Genomic DNA, 20,042 nt, shown 5'->3' with positions numbered 1-20,042 from the left:
GGGGCTTATACACTGCATCATACCAAGGTATCACTCTTCCTGGCCCAAAATTGTCCCCTCAGTCCTTTTTTTGCAGCTATCTGGGTTCCTTCACTCTATGTACCAACATCCTTAATAGTCCAAACCTCCCCAGGTCAACTCAGCACCCTGTGTTGGCCAAGAACCTTTTCTCTGGCTCCCTGGGGGCAGACCCAATTTACTTGCCCCTCTTGATGACAATCCACACACTGACTGGCAGGACTGTGTTTCTTCTTCCCTTTGGCATTTGTGATGGGCCAGCATGTCCAGTTGCTGCTGCTGGGCCCCCTGCCAAGCCTGGGACCTGAACTTCTGGAGATATTGCTGTTGCGCCATCTGCCAGCCTGGCGTCAATCATTTAGTCCTGAAGCTACCTATGTTACACACAAACTTGGTGTAGGCAAGACATTTCACAGCCAAAGACTGTAGGCACCTCTCTGTACCCTTAATGGGAGCGGGGTTGGAAGATTCTGCCAACTACACCATATGTAAAAGTGTGGGCAGTCCCTGCATGCTCTCTTGTGGCACAGTAAGTGTTCCCCTACACCCCTAATTGGGGCAATATTAGGTTTACTTTCTCAGCCTGGGCCAAGGTGAGACCAACACATACTAACAAAATAGCATGTCCTCTTTTAATAAACTTGCAGGATGGGAGTACTTATGATAAACCAGTAGTTCTTAACCTTTTTTCATTTGTGGACCCCTAAAAAATTTCAAATGGAGGTGTGGAGCCCTTTGGAAATCTCAGACATTGTCTGTGGACCCCCAGAATCTGTGGACCACAGGTTGAAAACTACTGTTCTATGATAACACATGGTGGGGCTCCTGCTGTTGCCCCCATGCATTAATGACTGTAATACAGTTGCAGCAAAATGTCTGTTTATTAAACAAACAAACAAAAATTTAGCAGGCATAACATAATACTTGAATGTTTATATTTTTCCAGCAAATTTTTCTTAAACAAATAGGTCTTCTCTGGCTTTTCCAAATTACCACAATTAATAAAGGACTATTACTTTTCTGTGATTTTCCATTTCTTGTCCGCATCTCAGCTGCAATTATTTGACAGTCATCCAGCAATTCAAGTCAGACCTTAATCATATGTTTCTAGCATCTTTCTTCAGGGGAGAGATGACCTCATACAATGGATTGTTCTGTTTGTCACAGCTCAGTAGTAGATGTCCTTTACTTTTATTAGTTAAGGCATTTTTCTTAATTTTGAAATGAAAGGGTAAAAAACTAAAATGTGAGAAACTTTGATGTTTTGATACTATGCAGTAGCTTAATCTGTCAATATCTCATTATTAGATTGTTGCTTTATTCAGGATAGGCAAGACAGAGTTGCTCCTCCTCCACTCACTGTCCTTTGGTCTTGTTCAAATTGCTCAAGCAACTAACTTGTAAGGGTTCATCTACACTGCATGCTGCTTTTGGCAGCGTGTAATGTACATACCTTTGTAACTCCCCCAGCACGGGCATAAAAAGTCCTGTAACCAGCATGACTTAGGCAAGTCGAGGAAAGACAGGCCTGAAGGGTGTGGGTTATATGTATGTGAGTATGTACCCCATGCTTTCTACTTGCCCAAGCCATGCCTCCCTATCTATACTGATATTTCCAGCATTGTAGTTTCCTGCTTCGTCCCTGCTGCTGGAGCTTTCCCTTACTACCAGAAAAGACTCCAGCAGTGGGGAAAGGCTCTGGCAGGGAGGAGGCAGTGGGGAAAGACTGGAGCACTTCCCTAACCCAGGGAAAGGCTCCACCAGTTCCCTGCTGCTGGAGCCTTTCCCCACAGCCAGGAAAGACTCTGGCAGAAGCATTTCTCCACTGCCTTCACCCTACCGGAGGTTTTCCTCCCAGTAGTCAAAGGCTCCGGTAGTGGGGAGCTGCTCTCTCCCTGCTGCTGGAGTCTCACTGGCACATGTAGTTACACACCAGAGTGTGGATTTGGCTTGCTTTTCACTGTGGCTTGTAGCCACATGTATACTTCATGCCACTGACATTGGTGTGTTTGTACAAATGTAGACTAATATAAGATGCTGGGTGCCCATATGAATCTATATTTTAAATAGAAATTAGAGCACAAGGCCTACAAATTCTTCTGCTGACATGAATAGTCTTGTTGTAGACCTTATGGGATTTCTCCTGCCGTCGGTATTGTTTTAGTAAAGGTTGCAGGATCAGCTTCTTATTAGTCAAAATGCATGTATGTTTGGCATTTAAGTAGAGAAGCAACTCAGTGACTTTGGGAATACCAATAGGCTAGGCATTCTTTCAGTCATGTAAATGATACTTTGGACTAAATTCAGCCCCGCTTACTCATGTGAATTGTCTTAGTAAAAACAGTGGAACAGGTTATTTGATTCAGGCAAGCAGAATTTGGACCTTTTACCCCATATAAATTGATAGGGGGGAAAAAAACTAAAAAAAATAAAAACAAGCAAACTCTCTAATTTTTCTAACAGCTGTCACTCTCACCCATTCTGCTACTCTTTGAGAGTTATTCTTCTGGAAACTTGACTTACTGCTGCTCAGGAAAAAGCACCACTTGGATAATTTGCTTCTAATACACCATGTTTTAAATACATGCCAGGATTACATTACTTAAACTGTGACTGAGATTACGCTTGCACACAGAGAATAAAATGCCCTTTCACCTTTGCTTCAACTATTGGGACCTTGCATATGAGCACATAGGCTTAAGCAGGCCTACTTGCTGTCTGCAGAGGGGATGGGAATGAGCAGGAAATGGGCAGAGACTTGGCCACACTCCCCATTTAAAGTAGCTGGGGAGGATGAGGATGGCCACCCATAGCTTACTACTCCCAGGAGCAAAGATGAAGTATGGGAGGAATTGTGTCACAGTCAAAATCTAGGGTGAAATCCTGAACCCCCTGAAGTCAATGGGAAAACTGCTACTGACTGCAGTAAGATCAGGATTGAATCCCTAGCTTCCCCTCTGCAATGAGAACTTCCATTGAAGTCAGTGGGAGATCTGCATGTGGATAGTTCACAAGATTCGGCCTTCAGTTTTCAGACAGATCTTATTCAGTCAGCTGAATAAGACTGAATGTTAAAAGAGAGCAGATTAACTGAAAATGGAAGTTATCTCATTTAGTTTGGTCTCCTTGCATTTTAATATTTTTAGTGATCATCTACACATCACTGTAAATTTAATCTAAAAGAGACGCTCTTATGGTACAAAAAGTTTATTTAGTAACAGTTTTGTAAACATTTGAGGTAAATTGACATTTACATCAAGCTATTCTTACAGAATTGAGTACATAAGGCACTTCTTCAAAGACACCACTTGAAACAGTTTGCTGCTTTTAATGTTATTAAAAGTCCCTGACTTTCCAGAAAACTTTCTTCTTTTGTTGTGAGGTTCTGTAATGTAAAAGACAGCCTTTCAGCAACAAGAAACCTCTGAGTAAGCTTTCTTATGCAACACAACCTTTTAATTGTGAGAAAACTGGAAATAGGAATATATTCCCCATCTTAAAATATGTCCACATTTGTTTCATATCTTTTTAAGGGCTGAAACCTCAGAAATTAGCTTAGCATATTAAAACAAATGTAGGGCCCAAGCCTGCAAGTTACTTTTCACATGAGTATTTTTTTACTTAAGCAAATAATCTCATTGCCTTCTACAGTACTACTTGCATGAGTAAAGATCGCTCACATGAGAGGGTTTTTGCAGGACCCAGACCCTTGTTTTTATCTGGAAAACAAAACATTACCTTTTACAACATCCTCCACAATGTAACAGTGCAGTGTTTTGCCACAAGTATTGTTTTGTGTGGGACTTCAAGCCATACTGTCAATTTCTGACACAGAGAACTGATGTCACTGCTAATTTTTGCCATTAAACATCCTAAACACACACACAAAGTAAATAGATAATAGTAAAACCTACATTTCATTCTGTGATAATTCAGTTCATGATGAAAAGTTTATTTTTTTCCATAATAGTGTGCTCCCTGTATACCATATATCAAGCTCCTGTACTTTAAACCTATGCAGGAAACTGATAGTGTAGATTACTGGTAAGAATTCCCAATATTAAATGAATTTTTTTTAATGGTACTGCCTTACATCTGAAGAGTTTTATGTTTATATTAAGACATTTCATTTTAGGATTAACACATTGGCAGGGCCATTGCTTTAATTTGTATTATACCAATGTAAACTTCCAAAATAGTGTATTCAGTCCAAATGTACAATTCTGAAATCAAAAATTTAATGTAAACTTCAGGAAACCAAAGTTGCAAACAGAGCACACATTTCGCAAGGAAAATCAGAGTAAAATAAAACAAATGCATTTAGTGGGGGGAAAGAACAGCCTGTTTAATTCAGCTCTACTAAGGAATTTAATAAATTAAAAAACAAGGGTCTAGATACTCGGCTTGTGTAAACTGCCATAGCTCAATTAAGGTCAATAGAACTATGACAATTTATACCAGCTGAGCAACTCACCCAGATTTAACTGGAAAAAAGACTGAAATATTATTTTTAAAAGGATTGTTTTAATTTTTACTGATCCTACTATTAGGTATTCAGATAAGAAAATAATATGAAGCATTACAGTACATCAGTGCACTTAATTAGTGATGAGTGTCTTACTGGATGGCAAACATATGGACCAAATTAATCCCTGGGGTAGGGCCATTAACTTCATCTTTGCATACCAGTTGACTTCTATTGCAACACCAGAGGTGAGTTTGGCCCATATTGTCTTTTCAGTGCATGTTACATGTTCGCAAGAAGCTACAGACCAATGCTGGGAAAGCTCAGTGTTTTAAAGATCACTTTTTTTCTTTTTCGGTATGAAAAATCATGAGTTAGATTTTCAAATCAAGAATATTCAAATTTTAATTAAGGGTGAATTACCAGGAAGTTCTATCAGACTGTTTTCACTGAATCAAAATGTAAAGAAAAGAACTGTGTAGTTTATAAATCATCTATGCTTCATTTCTTTGATATTAACAGATAGCTGCACTAACTGTACAGGCCCAGCTACAGAAAACAATATAAATATTCCGATGGTCAAAAAACAATGTATTTATGTGCTAATAAATTTTATAAAATGTTTGTATTTTTGCTACACATTCAGTTGTGAAAATATTGTGAAAAATATACTAATGAAATCTAGAGGGTTTTTTGGGGGGAGGGAAATAAATGTCAAATTCCTTGAATGATTGCAAAAAATAGAACATTATATACCTGGTAACTTGTTCAAAGTGTGACATTTTCTGTTTTATCTTTTGCATATTTTAGCATTTCCTTTTATCTTTTACATTTTAAATATCACATCTAATAATCCTTCCCACCACCCATCTATCCACACAGTGAAGATGAGTACTTCCTTCAAATTTAAAATATCAATCGCAATTCTGTAGTCCTTATTCGTGTTCCAATACTACAATGATCTACACACCTACTTAAAGTTAAATAGATGTGTAAGTTTTCCAGGCTTGAGTAAGGGCTGCAGGATCAATTCTATCTACAGTAACATCTGCTACCATTTTCATTTTTGAGACAAATGAAACAAAGTATGGCAGACAAAATTATCTGGAAAACTTACAAATATTTCCATCCACAGATGCAGTTCCATTTCACAACATGTTACATCTTGGTGTTTACAGCAGTTTTAGAGAACAATTAATTTAAGATATAAATTGAATCTGATTTTAATTTTTATTCAAAAACCTATTCTTCAGACAAATATTTTCAAGATTTAAATGTATACCTTTTGGCATAAACTAATCACTTTCCACATACTGAAAAAATCCATAACTATCCTATCCCCTATAGCTTATATCAGTGTTCTTTACTTAAGGAAAACTCTGTAACTTCAACAGGAAATTTGCCTAAGTAAGAAGTGCAGGAATCAGATCCAATAGCATTATGGGGTGTTATCCAAAGCTCCCTGAACTTAATGGAAATCTTTCCATTGGCTTCAGTGGGATTTGGATCAGGCCCAATAAGCATATTAAAATATTATGCATTCCAGGCCAACCATACTGAGTTCATGTTATTCTTTACTTAGTAGACTCCCATTGATTTAAATGGCAATTTTCATGAGTAAAGACTGAGTAAAACTCTCATTATTTGCCCCACCAATGATATTTTCAAATAAATTTGTTTCCCCCTTTTGATCCTGCAGCCTTCAAAGAGACAAAATGTCCACTGAAATCAACTGAAGTTTTGCCTCTGCAAGATCAGTTATCATGACTGAAATTAAGAAACAGTTTATAACACTCTAAATTAAAGTGTGGTTAACCAAGAAGCTTGAGCTTTTACAGTTGTTTGATAGAACTTAAAGAAGCCAGTGTTAAAAACACAACCTGTGAGTTGTAGCTTTGTTTTGTTTTATCTATTTTTTCAAACTATTGTTGATCTGGTCTGGAGACTATTAGATCAGGTTTCTCCCAGGGAACACAGTTAGAGTTGCAATTCTCCTTCCCCACACTTACCCTGTATAACTGAAATAAATGGTGTCGGGTAGTCGTGTTAGTCTGGAGCTGTAAAAGCAGCAAAGAGTCCTGTGGCACCTTATAGACTAACAGACGTATAGGAGCATGAGCTTTCGTGGGTGAATACCCACTTCGTGCATCCGACAAAGTGGGTATTCACCCATGAAAGCTCATGCTCCAATACGTCTGTTAGTCTATAAGGTGCCCCAGGACTCTTTGCTGCTGAAATAAATGGGTCTTTTGCAAGGACAGCTGTCCAGTCTTTACTATACCTGAAAATGCCACATACCACAAAACTCTTTGAACTCTGTGCACACATGTTAATCTGAAAATGGTAGATTAAATATCAGTTGATTTTAAGCAAGTTATAACAATCTCTCCTCTTAGATTTTTATATATAGTATGGGCTCACTCCATGGGGGTTTTCCCTGAGTAAGGATTGCAGGATTAGTGACAATATGTAACAGGGGGTCAATATTCTGCTCTCTGGCCCTGCTCCAGCAAAGCATGTACTCAAAATGCTTTTTTGAAGCAAGGCCTTAGTTATATCAATATACAGCTGGAGATATTTACTCTTTACATTAGTGTAAACGAGAGCAGAATTTGGCCCTATGAATTTTGATGCAGCTCTGAGTCATTAAAATATAGAGGTGCACATTGTTACTTCAGCAATATAATGATCTGTCATTCAGAAACTGCTAGAAATGTTAGTAGATCTAAAAATTTTGAGGGCTAAATTCTGTCCTTATGTACATTTAATATAACCCTATTAACTTCATGCTAGTTTCAGTGCATGGGTGTAGCTGAGAGCAGAATTCTTTTAGCTTGTATGTTTGTCTGTTTTTAATGTCTTAAAACAGCTCATGAGAGGATGCCTTAAACTTGACTACTAAATAGTTGCTATCTGGTTTTATTTGTTAATCAGCATATTAACAAATGCATATTGACTTTATTATATATGCAGTGTCTGCCCCAAGACTGTTAGCAGGCCAGAGCTGCATCCCGCAATCCTTTCTCACACAAGTAGGTCAACTGAAGTCAATGAGACAACTTGTATAAGGGTCTCAAGACAGAACCCAAACCCTGTTCCATGGTTATTCAGAAATAATTTTGAATCTGTTCAGGAAATATTAGAAGTATAACATTTTAGTCTGTATTGATGGGAAATATTGTTAATCGTTTAATAAAATCAACACGTTTAGGAAAACATATATTATCAGTTACACTTGTAGCCTTTAGCTACATAGGCAAAGTTGAGACCAGTTCCCTAAGTAAGCACTACATGGCCAGGCCAACACATTTTGAACATGGAAAGGTTATTTAAGTGAACTTAGCTACACTATTTTAATTATGGCAGTTCAGCTTTGTTTGTGGTGGTGTTGTAGCATGTTGGTCCCAGAATATGAGAGAGACAAGGGGGGTGAGGTAATATCTTTTATTGGACCAACTTCTGTTGGTGAAAAAGAGCGTACACAGAGCTCTTCTTCAGGGCTGGGACAGGTACTCAGAATGTCACAGCTAAATACAAGTTCAGTTTTATGGCAGCCAGAGGAATAGTGCTGGACTTCAACTCATTGAAATGATCTTTTCAACCACAAGAACAAAAGCTGGGTCTGATTCTGCATTCTTTGTATACCCAAATCTCTCACCAACTTTATCAGGAGTTCAAACTTTTGACTGACTTATATGAGGGTATTTGTTACAATGGGAATGAAAGATGGAGTCTCTTTTAAGGAAAGCTGACTCCTTAGAAAAATACCCATCACTTTTCTTCACAGTTTTAAGGGAAATGGGCCCAATCCTACATTCCTTGTTGCACCCAAAACTTCATTTGACTTCCAATGGAGTTTTGATTGAATAACGACTTCAAGATGAGAATCTTGGCCCAATCCTGCTCCTATGGAAGTCAACAGGAATTCTGCCCTTGACTTCTGTGGAATCAGAATAGGCCCTGAGGCCCCTAAAATGTTGCCATGATATTTTAGTCACCTTTTTTGCTGTACAGTATATTCTATGTCTGCTGTTTATTGGTTTGTAAGACATTACAGATTGTTGTAGGACAGGGCTAATCACTTACAAAACACAGCAGGAAACAATATTGCTTTGGACTTTACTTTGGTTTCCCCTTAATTTTTCCTGTGAGATCAAAGATCAAACTAAAATGTATAAGTACACTGTCAAGTAATTTAAATCTACAGATTAAAATTTATTCTAAAACTGCTCAAATACTTTAAAGGTATGCACTCTAGTTTTACTTCTATTAAGCATTTTTCCAACTACCTTAAGCTGATAAAAGCATGTATCTAATAGTCTAAAATGCAGTACCATACTTTAACCTACTGTTTGGTTCATGAGCAACATAAGGGGTCATAGTGTACTGAAACCATAATCCTTTCTTTCTGGATTACAATTATTCTGTGTAATATTTTATGAGGTGTGTGGTTTAGTTTCCTGTCCTCCTCTAAGCAATTTCAGAAGTCATCTCAAAATATAACCAAACATATTCAAAGGAATACATGGGTTTAAAAAAATTGTGTGGTTGCAGTTGGCAAACACCGGACAGAAGATCAAACTGGACATTTCCTTATAGGTCAAGAGTAAAAAAATTATTATAATAATACAAAGATGAAGCTCAGAATGATAAAAGCTACTACAGGGGTTATCCAAACTTTGCCCAGCCAACAGGGTCGCATTGGCAATTTGCCATGAGTGCAAAGGCTGCCCTACTTTGCATTAAATGGAAGAGAATGTTGTCACCCTGATGTTTAATATAGCAGATTGGTCCACAGAGATGACAGGTGCCAGCAGGCAATATGCCATCCTCATTTTCAAGGAGGTGGTTAAACAGGTGTGCATGGGGTTTCAGAGGAAGGAAAGAAGTCAAGGCCTCTGCTCATGAAGTGCTTATATAAGATGAGTGGAAGTGAAGGTGAGGGCTAAGAGTATTAACATTGTTCTTGGAAGAGCTTCCCTATGAAGGCACATGGCTAGCTGCCACCACTGCCAGTGCCACCACCTGTCATCTGTGCAAGCCCTCCATATGGCTGCCATTGGGATGTTTGTCATTGATGTCAATGACAGAGGGATTGGTCCCTTGGTCCACGGGCTGCACTTTGGCCACCCCTGACCTACTAGAAAATGTAGATATTTATCCCCACTACAACTCACAGAGTGCAAGAACAGCAAGCTTCAAAGTTTGGAACCCCGGCCTCCCTCACCCCCTGTACTGGGGCATGGCCTCCTCCCCATGCAGCTCCCCATCACACTTTGCTTTCATCATTTGCTTCTCCCAGTGCTAGGGACCATGTTACACAGCTAAGTCATCTGACCTGGCTCTACTGCTGCTTGACTTACTAGCCCTGCTTAAGCGCCGTGTGTCTATGAGCAGTGGCGGCTCATGCATTTCTACTGTAGTGCAGGCAGCTGACACTGGACACTCCTTTGTGGCCTCCTCTTCACCTTCTACATCCCACTTGCTGCTGCTTCCTCTGCTCAGGCTGGTGCTGCTGCTGCTATTGACTGCTGCTACAGGTGGCAAAAGAGGTGGCGATGGCAGCGGCTGCTCACTGGCCACCTCTTGCTTTGGCGATTGTTGTCCGATGCTGCTGGGGGGAGAGGAGGCAGCTGAGCTGGAGGCTGGTGGCTTCCTCTGCTGCTTGACTGCCAGATTGGTCCAGTTCTGCTCGGCAGCTAAGGCCTGGCTGCTGCCATTGAAGTAGGGGGTGATGGCTTGCATAGGTGTTGGGATGGGGGATAGAGTTGGGATTGGGATGGAGGTTGGAATGGGAGTGGCAGTATTGTGTCGCTCCTCAGAAAATGGAGGAGCCCCGGAGTAGCCAGCCAGGGAAGTTGTGGTGGCTGGCTGTGCCCTAGCAGTGGCTTCAGCATAGTAAGGCGGCACAGTCCGTGAAGAGAGCAGCGGAGTGATGGCACGGGAATCCGGCAGAGCAGGCGGGACAGTAGGGAACACTGCCGGAGATGGCAATGGCAGAGTAACAGGTTTGGAGTCCCTTGCAATGGTAGCTGGTGCAAGGGGGAGTGGATCAGGGCGGTATTGGTTGGTCACGCCTTGCTTGAGCTTCTTCCATCCAAGGTGGTACATCTCAAGCATGTTGAGCAGCAGCGAGACACATGCCACCACCAGCATGAAGATGATGAAAATGGTCTTCTCAGTGGGCCGTGAAATGAAGCAGTCCACAATGTTCGGGCAAGGCCAACGGCTGCAACGATAGAGTGGCTTCAGCTCAAAGCCATACAGGAAATACTGGCCCACAATGAAGCCTATCTCAAACAGAGTTTTGAAAATGATATTGAAGACATAGGTGCGGAGCAAGGCACCACTGATGCGTATTTTACCCCGCTCATCACGGATTGGTGGCTTCTCCTTCTTTGGGGGTGGCTCCTTATTGGTGCTGCTGTTGTTGCTACTCCCTCGGCCACCTGCTGCTGCTGCTCCCCCCTGGTGGTTGCTGTCCCTGCTGCTTCCCTTCTTTTTTAGCTCTTCCTCTTTCTTCTTCTCCTTCATGCGCACAATGTGCAGCACATGGCCCAGGTAGATGAGGGTTGGCATAGAGACAAAGATGATCTGCAGCACCCAGAAGCGGATGTGGGAAATGGGGAAGGCTTTGTCATAGCAGACATTTTCGCAACCAGGTTGCTGGGTGTTGCATGTAAAGTCCGATTGTTCATCTCCCCAGACTTCCTCAGCAGCAGCCCCCAGCACCAGGATCCTGAAGATAAATAGTACCGTCAGCCAAACTTTGCCAATAACCGTGGAGTGCTCTTGTGCATTCTCTAATAGTCTCCCCAGAAAGCTCCAGTCACCCATTGTTTCAGATCTCTAACCTACAATAAGAACATTATAGCAGTGTTATTAAAAGAAAATAGAGAAGTAGATAATTATATAAATCCCCAAATAAATACTTGACTAATTATGTTTCATGTCATATGACATGTATTAAAATATCTATATATATTGGGGAGTATATTTTCTGTTACAGAATATTGCATGTATATGTGTGTGTGTTTAGAATTGCATAGACCTGTGTAAAATGAACCAGTGTTGACAGGGCCAATTCAATCAGGGTGGATGTAGTCCACTCCCAATAATAGATGAGGAGGTGTCAATTCCAGGAGAGGAAAAGCTGCTTCTGTAGTGAGCCAGCCACTCCCAGTCCCTATTCAAGCCCAGATTAATGGTGTTGAATTTGCAAATGAATTTTAGTTCTGCTGTTTCTCTTTGAAGTCTGTTTCTGAAGTTTTTTTGTTCAATAACAATGAACAAAACACTGGTTCTCCACTTGTGAAGTAACTCCCTGCTCTCCATGTGTCAGTATATAATGCCTGCATCTGTAACTTTCACTCTATGCATCCGAAGAAGTGAGGTTTTTACTCACGAAAGCTTATGCCCAAATAAATCTGTTAGTCTTTAAGGTGCCACCAGACTCCTTGTTGAGTTTACAATGCTCGGTCTCGCAATGGAGTAGATTGCAGTTCCGACTTACGACGGAATTGTAAGGAACCAATTGTGTTGTAAGTCCGAGGACAGCCTGTATTTAGTTTACAGGGATTTGTAGCTGTAGTGTCCAATATTTTGCAAAGCACTGTTTTTTCAAAATATGTGTAACAGTCTTCATGATAAACTGTACCATGTCTAACAGCTTCTGTACACAATTATCTAGACATTAACATCTTGTTTCATTGCAGGAACTGATTTTCTTGAATGCATTGTAACCATATGTAAAATGCACCACTTGGTTTTCTGTAAGGAATGCAGTAGTGCAAGTAAATACTTGTTAGTTAAATTACATTCTATTTCTGATTCTATTTAGACCATTGTTTTTTTTCAGAAATGAAAATATCTCATTCCCCTTTCCTCCCCTCAAAAACCATGTTTATGAATTGTACTATATTATATATTCTACTATATCTTTCAGATATTCAGTTAAAATACAGTATGTTCAATTTTAGATATGCAATTCCAATTACGATGCTATCTATTTTAATACAAAGAAATTAAGTGCTTGGTTTTTCAGGATATTATTCTTTCATACACATTAGTAACAATGTGCAGTTATTATTTTATAGTTTAAGAAAACCTTAGAGTGCTAACAATTTTTTCACTAACCTTTTTAGCTTATCAAGCTCTTTTTCGAATACAGCATTATTAGTAATAGTGATACTATGCATGATGTGATTAAACTAAACTGATTTTTTTTAAAGACACATTCGATTAAAAAAAAAATTTCTTTCAAGGCAGAACTAAGGGTATTTGAGTATCTTAACAGTACATTTCTGTACTTTAACATGTTTACATTTCTTCTAAATTTAATCTTAGCTTTGAATTTCCTGGGTTTATAATACTTGTTTTGAGGCTATTTTTTAACTAAGGGGAGTGTTAATTTTTGGGAAGATAATTAACCTTGTAAATTTTTGTGCTAAATTAATGTACTCCGAATAATAGCTCCATTTTCATGTATTTTATCTAAGAGGTTTATTAATTATTAAAATGGTTATATGTGAACAGTAAAATTAGTTTGATAGTACATATTTTCAAATCATTAGAAATATCAACCTTAAATCAGGTTACCTCCTTCTTCCTGTATTTCACATTCCTCTGTGCGCACACACAAAATTTCCCTTCCCTGCTCTCTCTGTTGAGTAAACCTAGTGAAATAGATAGTTTTGGAAGATCAGTATTTAGGATGATGGGTCATTTTATTCCTATGTTTCTCCATCAGCAGAAGCTGGGTCATTTTATTCCTGTGTTTCTCCATCAGCAGAGGCTGGCTCCTTAAATCTTCTCCTTTACAGAAACTCACTCAGAATTACCCTGTTTTAAAATGGTTTCCATCACCCAGTGTTCTCAATGAGTCTGAGTCCACAGACTAAAGACGGCCACTGCCTCCCATTAATCCCAATAAAAGTGATACCAAGCTATCCCAATGAAAGTTGATGGCCCCTATGCTGTCAGGAAGCAGAAAAGAGAACTGTGAAGACCCGGTGAATGGGAGTGATGGCCATCTTTGCTAAGGGCCACTTGTAGTCTCAATCCTGTCCAGAACAATAAGAAGTGGTGGCCATTTTGAAAGTAGGCTTTTTTTTAGTGAGTTTCTCTGAAGGAGAATTATATTATTCAGTCAGTCTCAGATGAAAGTTTCTTTTTCACCAACACAGAGTACAGGGGGAAATTACCACTAATCCTAAACAATTTATTTTCTATACTTTCCTATTGTATCAGTGTTATTAAACATTTTTTTTTAAGATAGACAATGCCTGGATTGAGATTATTGGGGACAAAAAATGGTCTGACAGAATGCTAAATTTCTTAAAGGACACCTTTAAAAATTAATTCTAACGCATAAACTAATTAATGGATTTCTGTGTATGTTATCAGAAAATGTATTCAGTACTCAAAGAAAAAGTGCTGTAAGTGTGAGGAGGATACAGAATAATCTTAAAGCAGGTATTCAACTGCTTTGTTATGTTTAAAGTGTAAAACTCAATTCAGTCTTAACTATGCAGCCGTAACCAGTGCCTCCATAATGTGTATATATTACAGAAATAAAAACGCGTTAAAAGCCTGATTTCCAAAGGTGCTGCACATTGGCATCTCTAATTGACTTGGGGTCACTCATCACCCCTGCAAATCAGACCCTAAATCTCCCATCAGTGTCCTAGCTTTGTCTGTGTAGCTTTGTCAGTGATAGCAATGGTGGTGGAGACACACATCTTTGCTACTGGTTATCTCGACCTGCTCTGAGCAGAGTAAGATAACATGCTAGTAAAATACTGGTGAAACAATAACTGCAAAGGTCTCAACAGTAATTCCTTTGGGCCATATCATGCCATTGAAAAATATGGAGTTCTGCTTAAAAATCAATGGGATGGTAATATATATTTAGTCTAATGGAAGCAATTGCATGAATAAAGAGAGAAGAACTTGGCCATAACAGTTTAAAAATATTCAGAAAATTCCATCCTTACACTGTCCAAACATCATGGCTGTCCGAGAAACAAGTTTCGGTACTACAAAATGGTATGCGATCAAGTATATGTGTGTGTGAGTAGCTGGGTGGGTGGGTGCGTGTGTGTAAAGTGAGAGAGAAAGAGAAAATTTTTATATACATATATATGGCCCTAATTCATTTGTGAGATTGCGGATCCTGCAATGTTAGGCTTCCACTGCAATTTTGATTTTAATTAGCTTATTTTGCACGGTCGATGATTTTGTGTACATTTAGAGTATGCAATTAGTACTGCACTAACATTCAGTGCTTGTAAAATGTAAAAGGCTAAAGTTACTGGACTCGATTTCTACAGCAGTTGTTTTAAGACTTTTAGTCTTCTGAATTTTATATTGTACCAGTCACTTTTTTTTAAACTAATGTAATATAGTTGCAGCAATATATCTGGTTCTCAATAAAATTAGCAGGCATAACATAATACTTGAGTGCTTATATTTTTCCAGCAAATTTTTCTTAAACAATTGGTCTTCTCTGGCTTTTCCAAATTACTGCTATTAATAAAGGTCCATTATTATTTTTCAGAGCTTTTTCCATGTCTTGTGCGCAACTCAGCTGCAATTATTTGAAGATCATCATCCCTTGATTCAAGTAGGGCCTTATAATTATGATGACTGATCTCTTATCACATTTATTATTTAGGAGAGAAAAGATAACTCATTGACAGTTATCACTTCTAGCCATACTTTTTGAAGATGTCATGACAACACATCACATAAATTGTGTGTGAAGGAGTATGACTAATATAAATTGTAGAATCTCAAAATTTTATCCTCATGTTATATCACCAGAAGCATTTAGTTAATTAAATATATTAGTCTAGGGTTATATTGCTACATCCATGATTGAGCAAAATTCCTCATCACTTTCAATGGAAACATCTTTAAAATTGATAAGGGTCTTTGAAATTAGAAACATTAAACAACCATGAGTCCATTATTCCCTGACAATTCAGGATTGTCCCCAAAAAGAGAGAATGGGTGTATATGTAATACTTTGTCAAATCGCATTTTAAATATATCAAAAGATGAGGCTTCTACAACATCCTGTGGAAGATTACTTTGAAACCTAATAGATGTCATGGTCAGGAATTTTCCTGAAATAAAATCTAAATTTCCTTTCATTCTATTATTCCTAGTTATATCTTTTTTTGTTATCTTTATCTCCTATTTGTTTTAGATTGTTACATTGATCTCTCTATACATGTGTTTGAGAGAAAATGGCATGTAAATGGGAAAAGAACTTTGAAAAATGAAATTGTTAACATCTCATTTTTAGTTAAATTACCAGATACCTCAGTCACTATCCATTATAGTTTTAACCATTGGTTGAATATAGCATTTCACAGATATAACATTACACAAGGTTCCAAGTGTGTCACAATATTAAGAATTTTTCCTATCATCTTTATTATATTTATGATCAGATGTCTTCAAGTTAAACTGAAAAAGAGAGAGTCAATACACTTTTCAGTTTAGCTGGAAAGAAATGGCTATAAATTGTACACAAAGAACAAATGTTTTTGAACCAAACTTTCTTCCTTTCTTGGGGAGGGGTTGTAAACACAATATTTCCTTTAAATTCACCTTGCAAACTCATTGAAAATGTTAAGGTTTTAATATTAAATCCTTTATGAGAACAGTACATCAGTTGCATACAGAAGGAATACTACAAAGTTTGGATCTATTATATTTGTAAAGGTTTGTCATTCACCTGCCCTTGTTATTACCTTATATGTTTTACTAGTTCTGAGCCTACTCCTGACATCCTTAGGCAAAACTCCCACTAACTGCAGTGAGAGTTTTCCCTGAGTAAAAGAAAGGCAGAAGGTCCTCAGGAAGGTAGCCCATTAATCCGCATCTGCTACACCCTTCTGTTTAATTGCAAAACAAATCTGTGCTGTTCACCACTCTCAGTGAAAAAACCCAGAAAATGTTTTTATTGCCATTTTAGATTGCTATTTGTAAATGCAGAGCGTTTTACTGGCAAATTATTATATTTTAAAGATGTAGAACAATGGGCAGCGAGCAAGCCACTGCAGAAACACTTTTGGAGCTTAAATTAAACTAAATCTACTTTTAGAATGGCTGAAGCATGTATGAGACACATCTGTCAGATGCCCATATAGTACCAGTCTCCTAGATCTGAAAACTGCATAATCCAGAAAGTTACGAAGGATGTACAGCCCCATTCGAGTTCTGAGTTAAAAGCATTACCGCTCCCCCCCCCCCACACACACACACAATTCTCATTAATGGCTTGCAGAGACCCTGGGAGGAATGTGAAAGGTTTGTGGGAAGGGGGCTTCAAAGAAGATAAGTGACTGTGATTGATACAATTTCGGAGAGAAGCTAAAGAGAATTTTTGGGGGTGACCACGTTCCAAACCCTTTCAGACGTATTTTTACCAGAAGAAAATATTTGCATGTGCCTATTATTCTATACTGCGTGCTATTTTATCTTTTCTGAACATTCAGTTCAATGCTTGCTCCTCTCAATTACATTTTATTATAAGCTGTACATGCTGTCAAGATTTCAGGTAACATTTCAATCTTATATGATTTCTTCAGGGAGTAAGAGTTCTGCCTAAAGAAAAATTCCTACTATTTAAGTCTTGCATTAGCAAGCATTGCCTAATTGAACCACTAATCTTTCTGGGAATTCAAAAGATTATTTTATTTAAGTAAAATTATTATTCGAGTATTTTATTTTGGGATTTTGAACAATTGAATGTTCATTGGTTGCAGTTTTTTCGTAACGGTTAGACCAAAGATTATTGTCCGTGTAAGCAAAGGGGTTGGTATGTATTAAAGTACCTTTCAATCTTTTCTATTATTATGGATGCTCACATTATAGGTTTTTTCTTTTCTTTTTTTTTTTTTTTTTTTACAATAAATGTATTTCAGCATAGGAAAAAAACCCAACACATTTATGCCCTTCAAGGTATTACGATATAATTGAAAGAAGAAAAGCCGAAGGCTTTTGAGATACATTTAGTTTATCGCATATTGTTGTGCCTTTTAAGAAGCTAAAAGAAATAACTAGTTGGTTGAAGAATTTTCCACCACTACAAGATTAAAAAGGAACTAAAATGTATCTTAGTGCTAAACTGATTTAACAAAATAAATATAGTCTTCTAACTGTACTTTGGCAATAGCTCTGGTAAATAAAATGAAGGGGAGGGAGAATAAAAGACAAACCGATAATATCATTCCCGAGATAATACCAACGATGCGGTACCGCTACATAAAATTAAACATGACTTAGTATATTATGTATATAACATTGTTCTAACATTGTCCAAAGAATGCTTAATTTACCATTATATCCACATGCTTTTTATGAATCCCCTTGCATTATAGGTCTCTGGGTACCACCCTTGTTAGGTGCTTATCTCAGCAGGAAGCAAACTGCTGAGCCAGGGCAATTAGTGCCAGGTCAACTGATGCTTATTCTGAACAGAGCGACGTTTTTAAAACGACATAGTTTCCCTTCCTTTCTCTTTTTATGTCTTTTCATATTTACTTGTCCTCATCACTTCATAATATGATTGGCAGACCGTGCCTGGCACTGTGTTGTAAGGCAATAAAGACAATTGCAACACCATTCTGGTGCACAGTTGCACTGGCATCTCTCTGTGCCAGCTCTCTGAATTGACCTTTGCATGTATTCAGAGACGTACAGGATGGATACATTTTTAGAGTTTATTTATATTCAAAAGTAAATCTCGGCCTAATCACATCTTCAGTGAGGAACAATCACACAGATGGAACTATACGTCTGTGCTATATAGCAGAGGTAGGCAACCTATAGCACAGATGCCAAAGGCAGCATGCAAGCTGATTTTCAGTGGCACTCACACTGCCCGGGTCCTGGCCAACAGTCCAGGGGGCTCTGCATTTTAATTTAATTTTAAATGAAGCTTCTTAAACATTTTGAAACCTTATTTACTGTACATACAACAATAGTTTAGTTATATATTCTAGAAAGAGACCTTCTAAAAAGGTTAAGGTTTCACGGGCCAGTAATACATTTTAAATTAGAGTGAATAAATGAAGACCTGGCACACCACTTCTGAAAGGTTGCCGACCCCTGCTATATACATATGCACACACATATAGTGTATCTATAGACTATATAATGTAAATACGTACTTCTACTACTACAGCACATACACATAACCCAACATTGAAATGTTACAAAATCTAATCAACAGGCAGCATATTTGTATGAGCAATTTTAAATAAACACATCACGCGCAGCAAAACCAAACAACATAGTAACAATCCAGAAATCAACGTGTGATTATGGTAAAAGAAAATCGTTTTGTGTTTTTCCCCCCTAGGCTGAATATGCAGAAACAAAAACCGTGAATAAACCTAGTAAGCATCTTGTTATTACTACCCAGACACAGGCAGGACAATGTTACTTACGCTTTGCGGTAGTAGCATTGCTGTCAAGTAGTAAAAACTTAAACTGTGCAGAAGGATCCAGAGAGCCTGGAGTCATGGCTCATTTAAAAAAAAAATCCCGAAAGGAAAAATTTTCATCAGATTATTAAAAAAAAAAGTATAAAATCAAGGGCGGGGGGGATGCTACTGAGTTTCTCCTGGGTACTAAAAAGCTCTAGAAAGTTAGTTACCTAGACCGCTGCAAGGCCCCGGGCACAGAACCGTTACTTTCTAACACTTCTATAGTTGACGGAAATGCTACAAAAGGTTAACAAATGGTTATCGCAAACATGCTGCCCGCCAGCCAGCCCCAGGCGCCCCTACGCTGCTCACGGGGTGGGCACACACATACCAACTCATACCTGAGGGGATGCCACAAGTAGTTAACTACCGCGTGCAATACGCGACTGCCCATGCCATAGTGAGAGTGAGTTGCATTTCAGACAGACTCGCCTATAGGCTGAGCGGACAGCCGTCCCGCCCTCCAGCTCTTCCCCAAGCCCCATGCCGCGGCTTTGCCAGCTTACCAAACAGCTCTGGCCCCGCCAGCCCAGCTCGGTCGCTCACAAAGCTCCTTCCCGGCACATGGAAGCTCAGGCCACTCTCAAGAGGGCAATCAATAAAAGGCAGAAAGGTGGTAAAACCACCACCACCCTCAGCGGGACGTGGGAAAGTTTGATGAAATTTAAGGTTTGAATCCCAACGAATCCAGGGTCTCCTCTTCAGCCATCTCTGCTGGCATGTCTTGTGACCATGCGTGGCTGAACCCATCAAGTTAGCAACCTGCTGGACAGACGCCACGCCCCTGCTCCTTCCAAAGCTCGGCCCTGGGGCTGCGAAAAGCAGGCGAATGGCTCCCGAGTTGCTGGGTCTGGCGCTTTTTCAGCGGCCATAACGCAGGGGGAATGATCATCCTTCAAAGATCAGGGCCATTCCGAACGGGACCCTGCCCGGCACAAACCAGCTCGCTGGCTTTCTCCTCTTGGAGAGGCCATACAGCTGTTTTGGGGACTTCTTTTATCTCAGGTGCAGTTCCATTGAGGCAGTCAGGTGAGTTTAAAGCCCAGGTCTGCACA

At 39.0% G+C, this 20,042-nt stretch overlaps 1 protein-coding gene across 1 annotated transcript; it reads right to left on the bottom strand.

The window, feature by feature from the left end:
- Positions 1-9,179: 9,179 nt before the first annotated feature.
- On the bottom strand, positions 9,180-19,379 carry GJA3 (gap junction protein alpha 3). Its single transcript, XM_054015481.1, has 2 exons — positions 19,329-19,379; positions 9,180-11,337 (listed from the first exon to the last, which is right to left on the bottom strand). Exon 2 carries the CDS (start codon positions 11,318-11,320, stop codon positions 9,800-9,802), a length of 1,521 nt encoding a protein of 506 aa, XP_053871456.1. The 5' UTR covers positions 11,321-11,337; positions 19,329-19,379; the 3' UTR covers positions 9,180-9,799.
- Positions 19,380-20,042: the final 663 nt, after the last annotated feature.

Source organism: Malaclemys terrapin, chromosome 1, assembly GCF_027887155.1.
Source record: "Malaclemys terrapin pileata isolate rMalTer1 chromosome 1, rMalTer1.hap1, whole genome shotgun sequence".
NCBI classification, from domain to species: domain Eukaryota; kingdom Metazoa; phylum Chordata; order Testudines; family Emydidae; genus Malaclemys; species Malaclemys terrapin.
The sequence above is the reverse complement of the archived record's forward strand: the minus strand, read 5'-3'. Positions and strand labels throughout refer to the sequence as shown.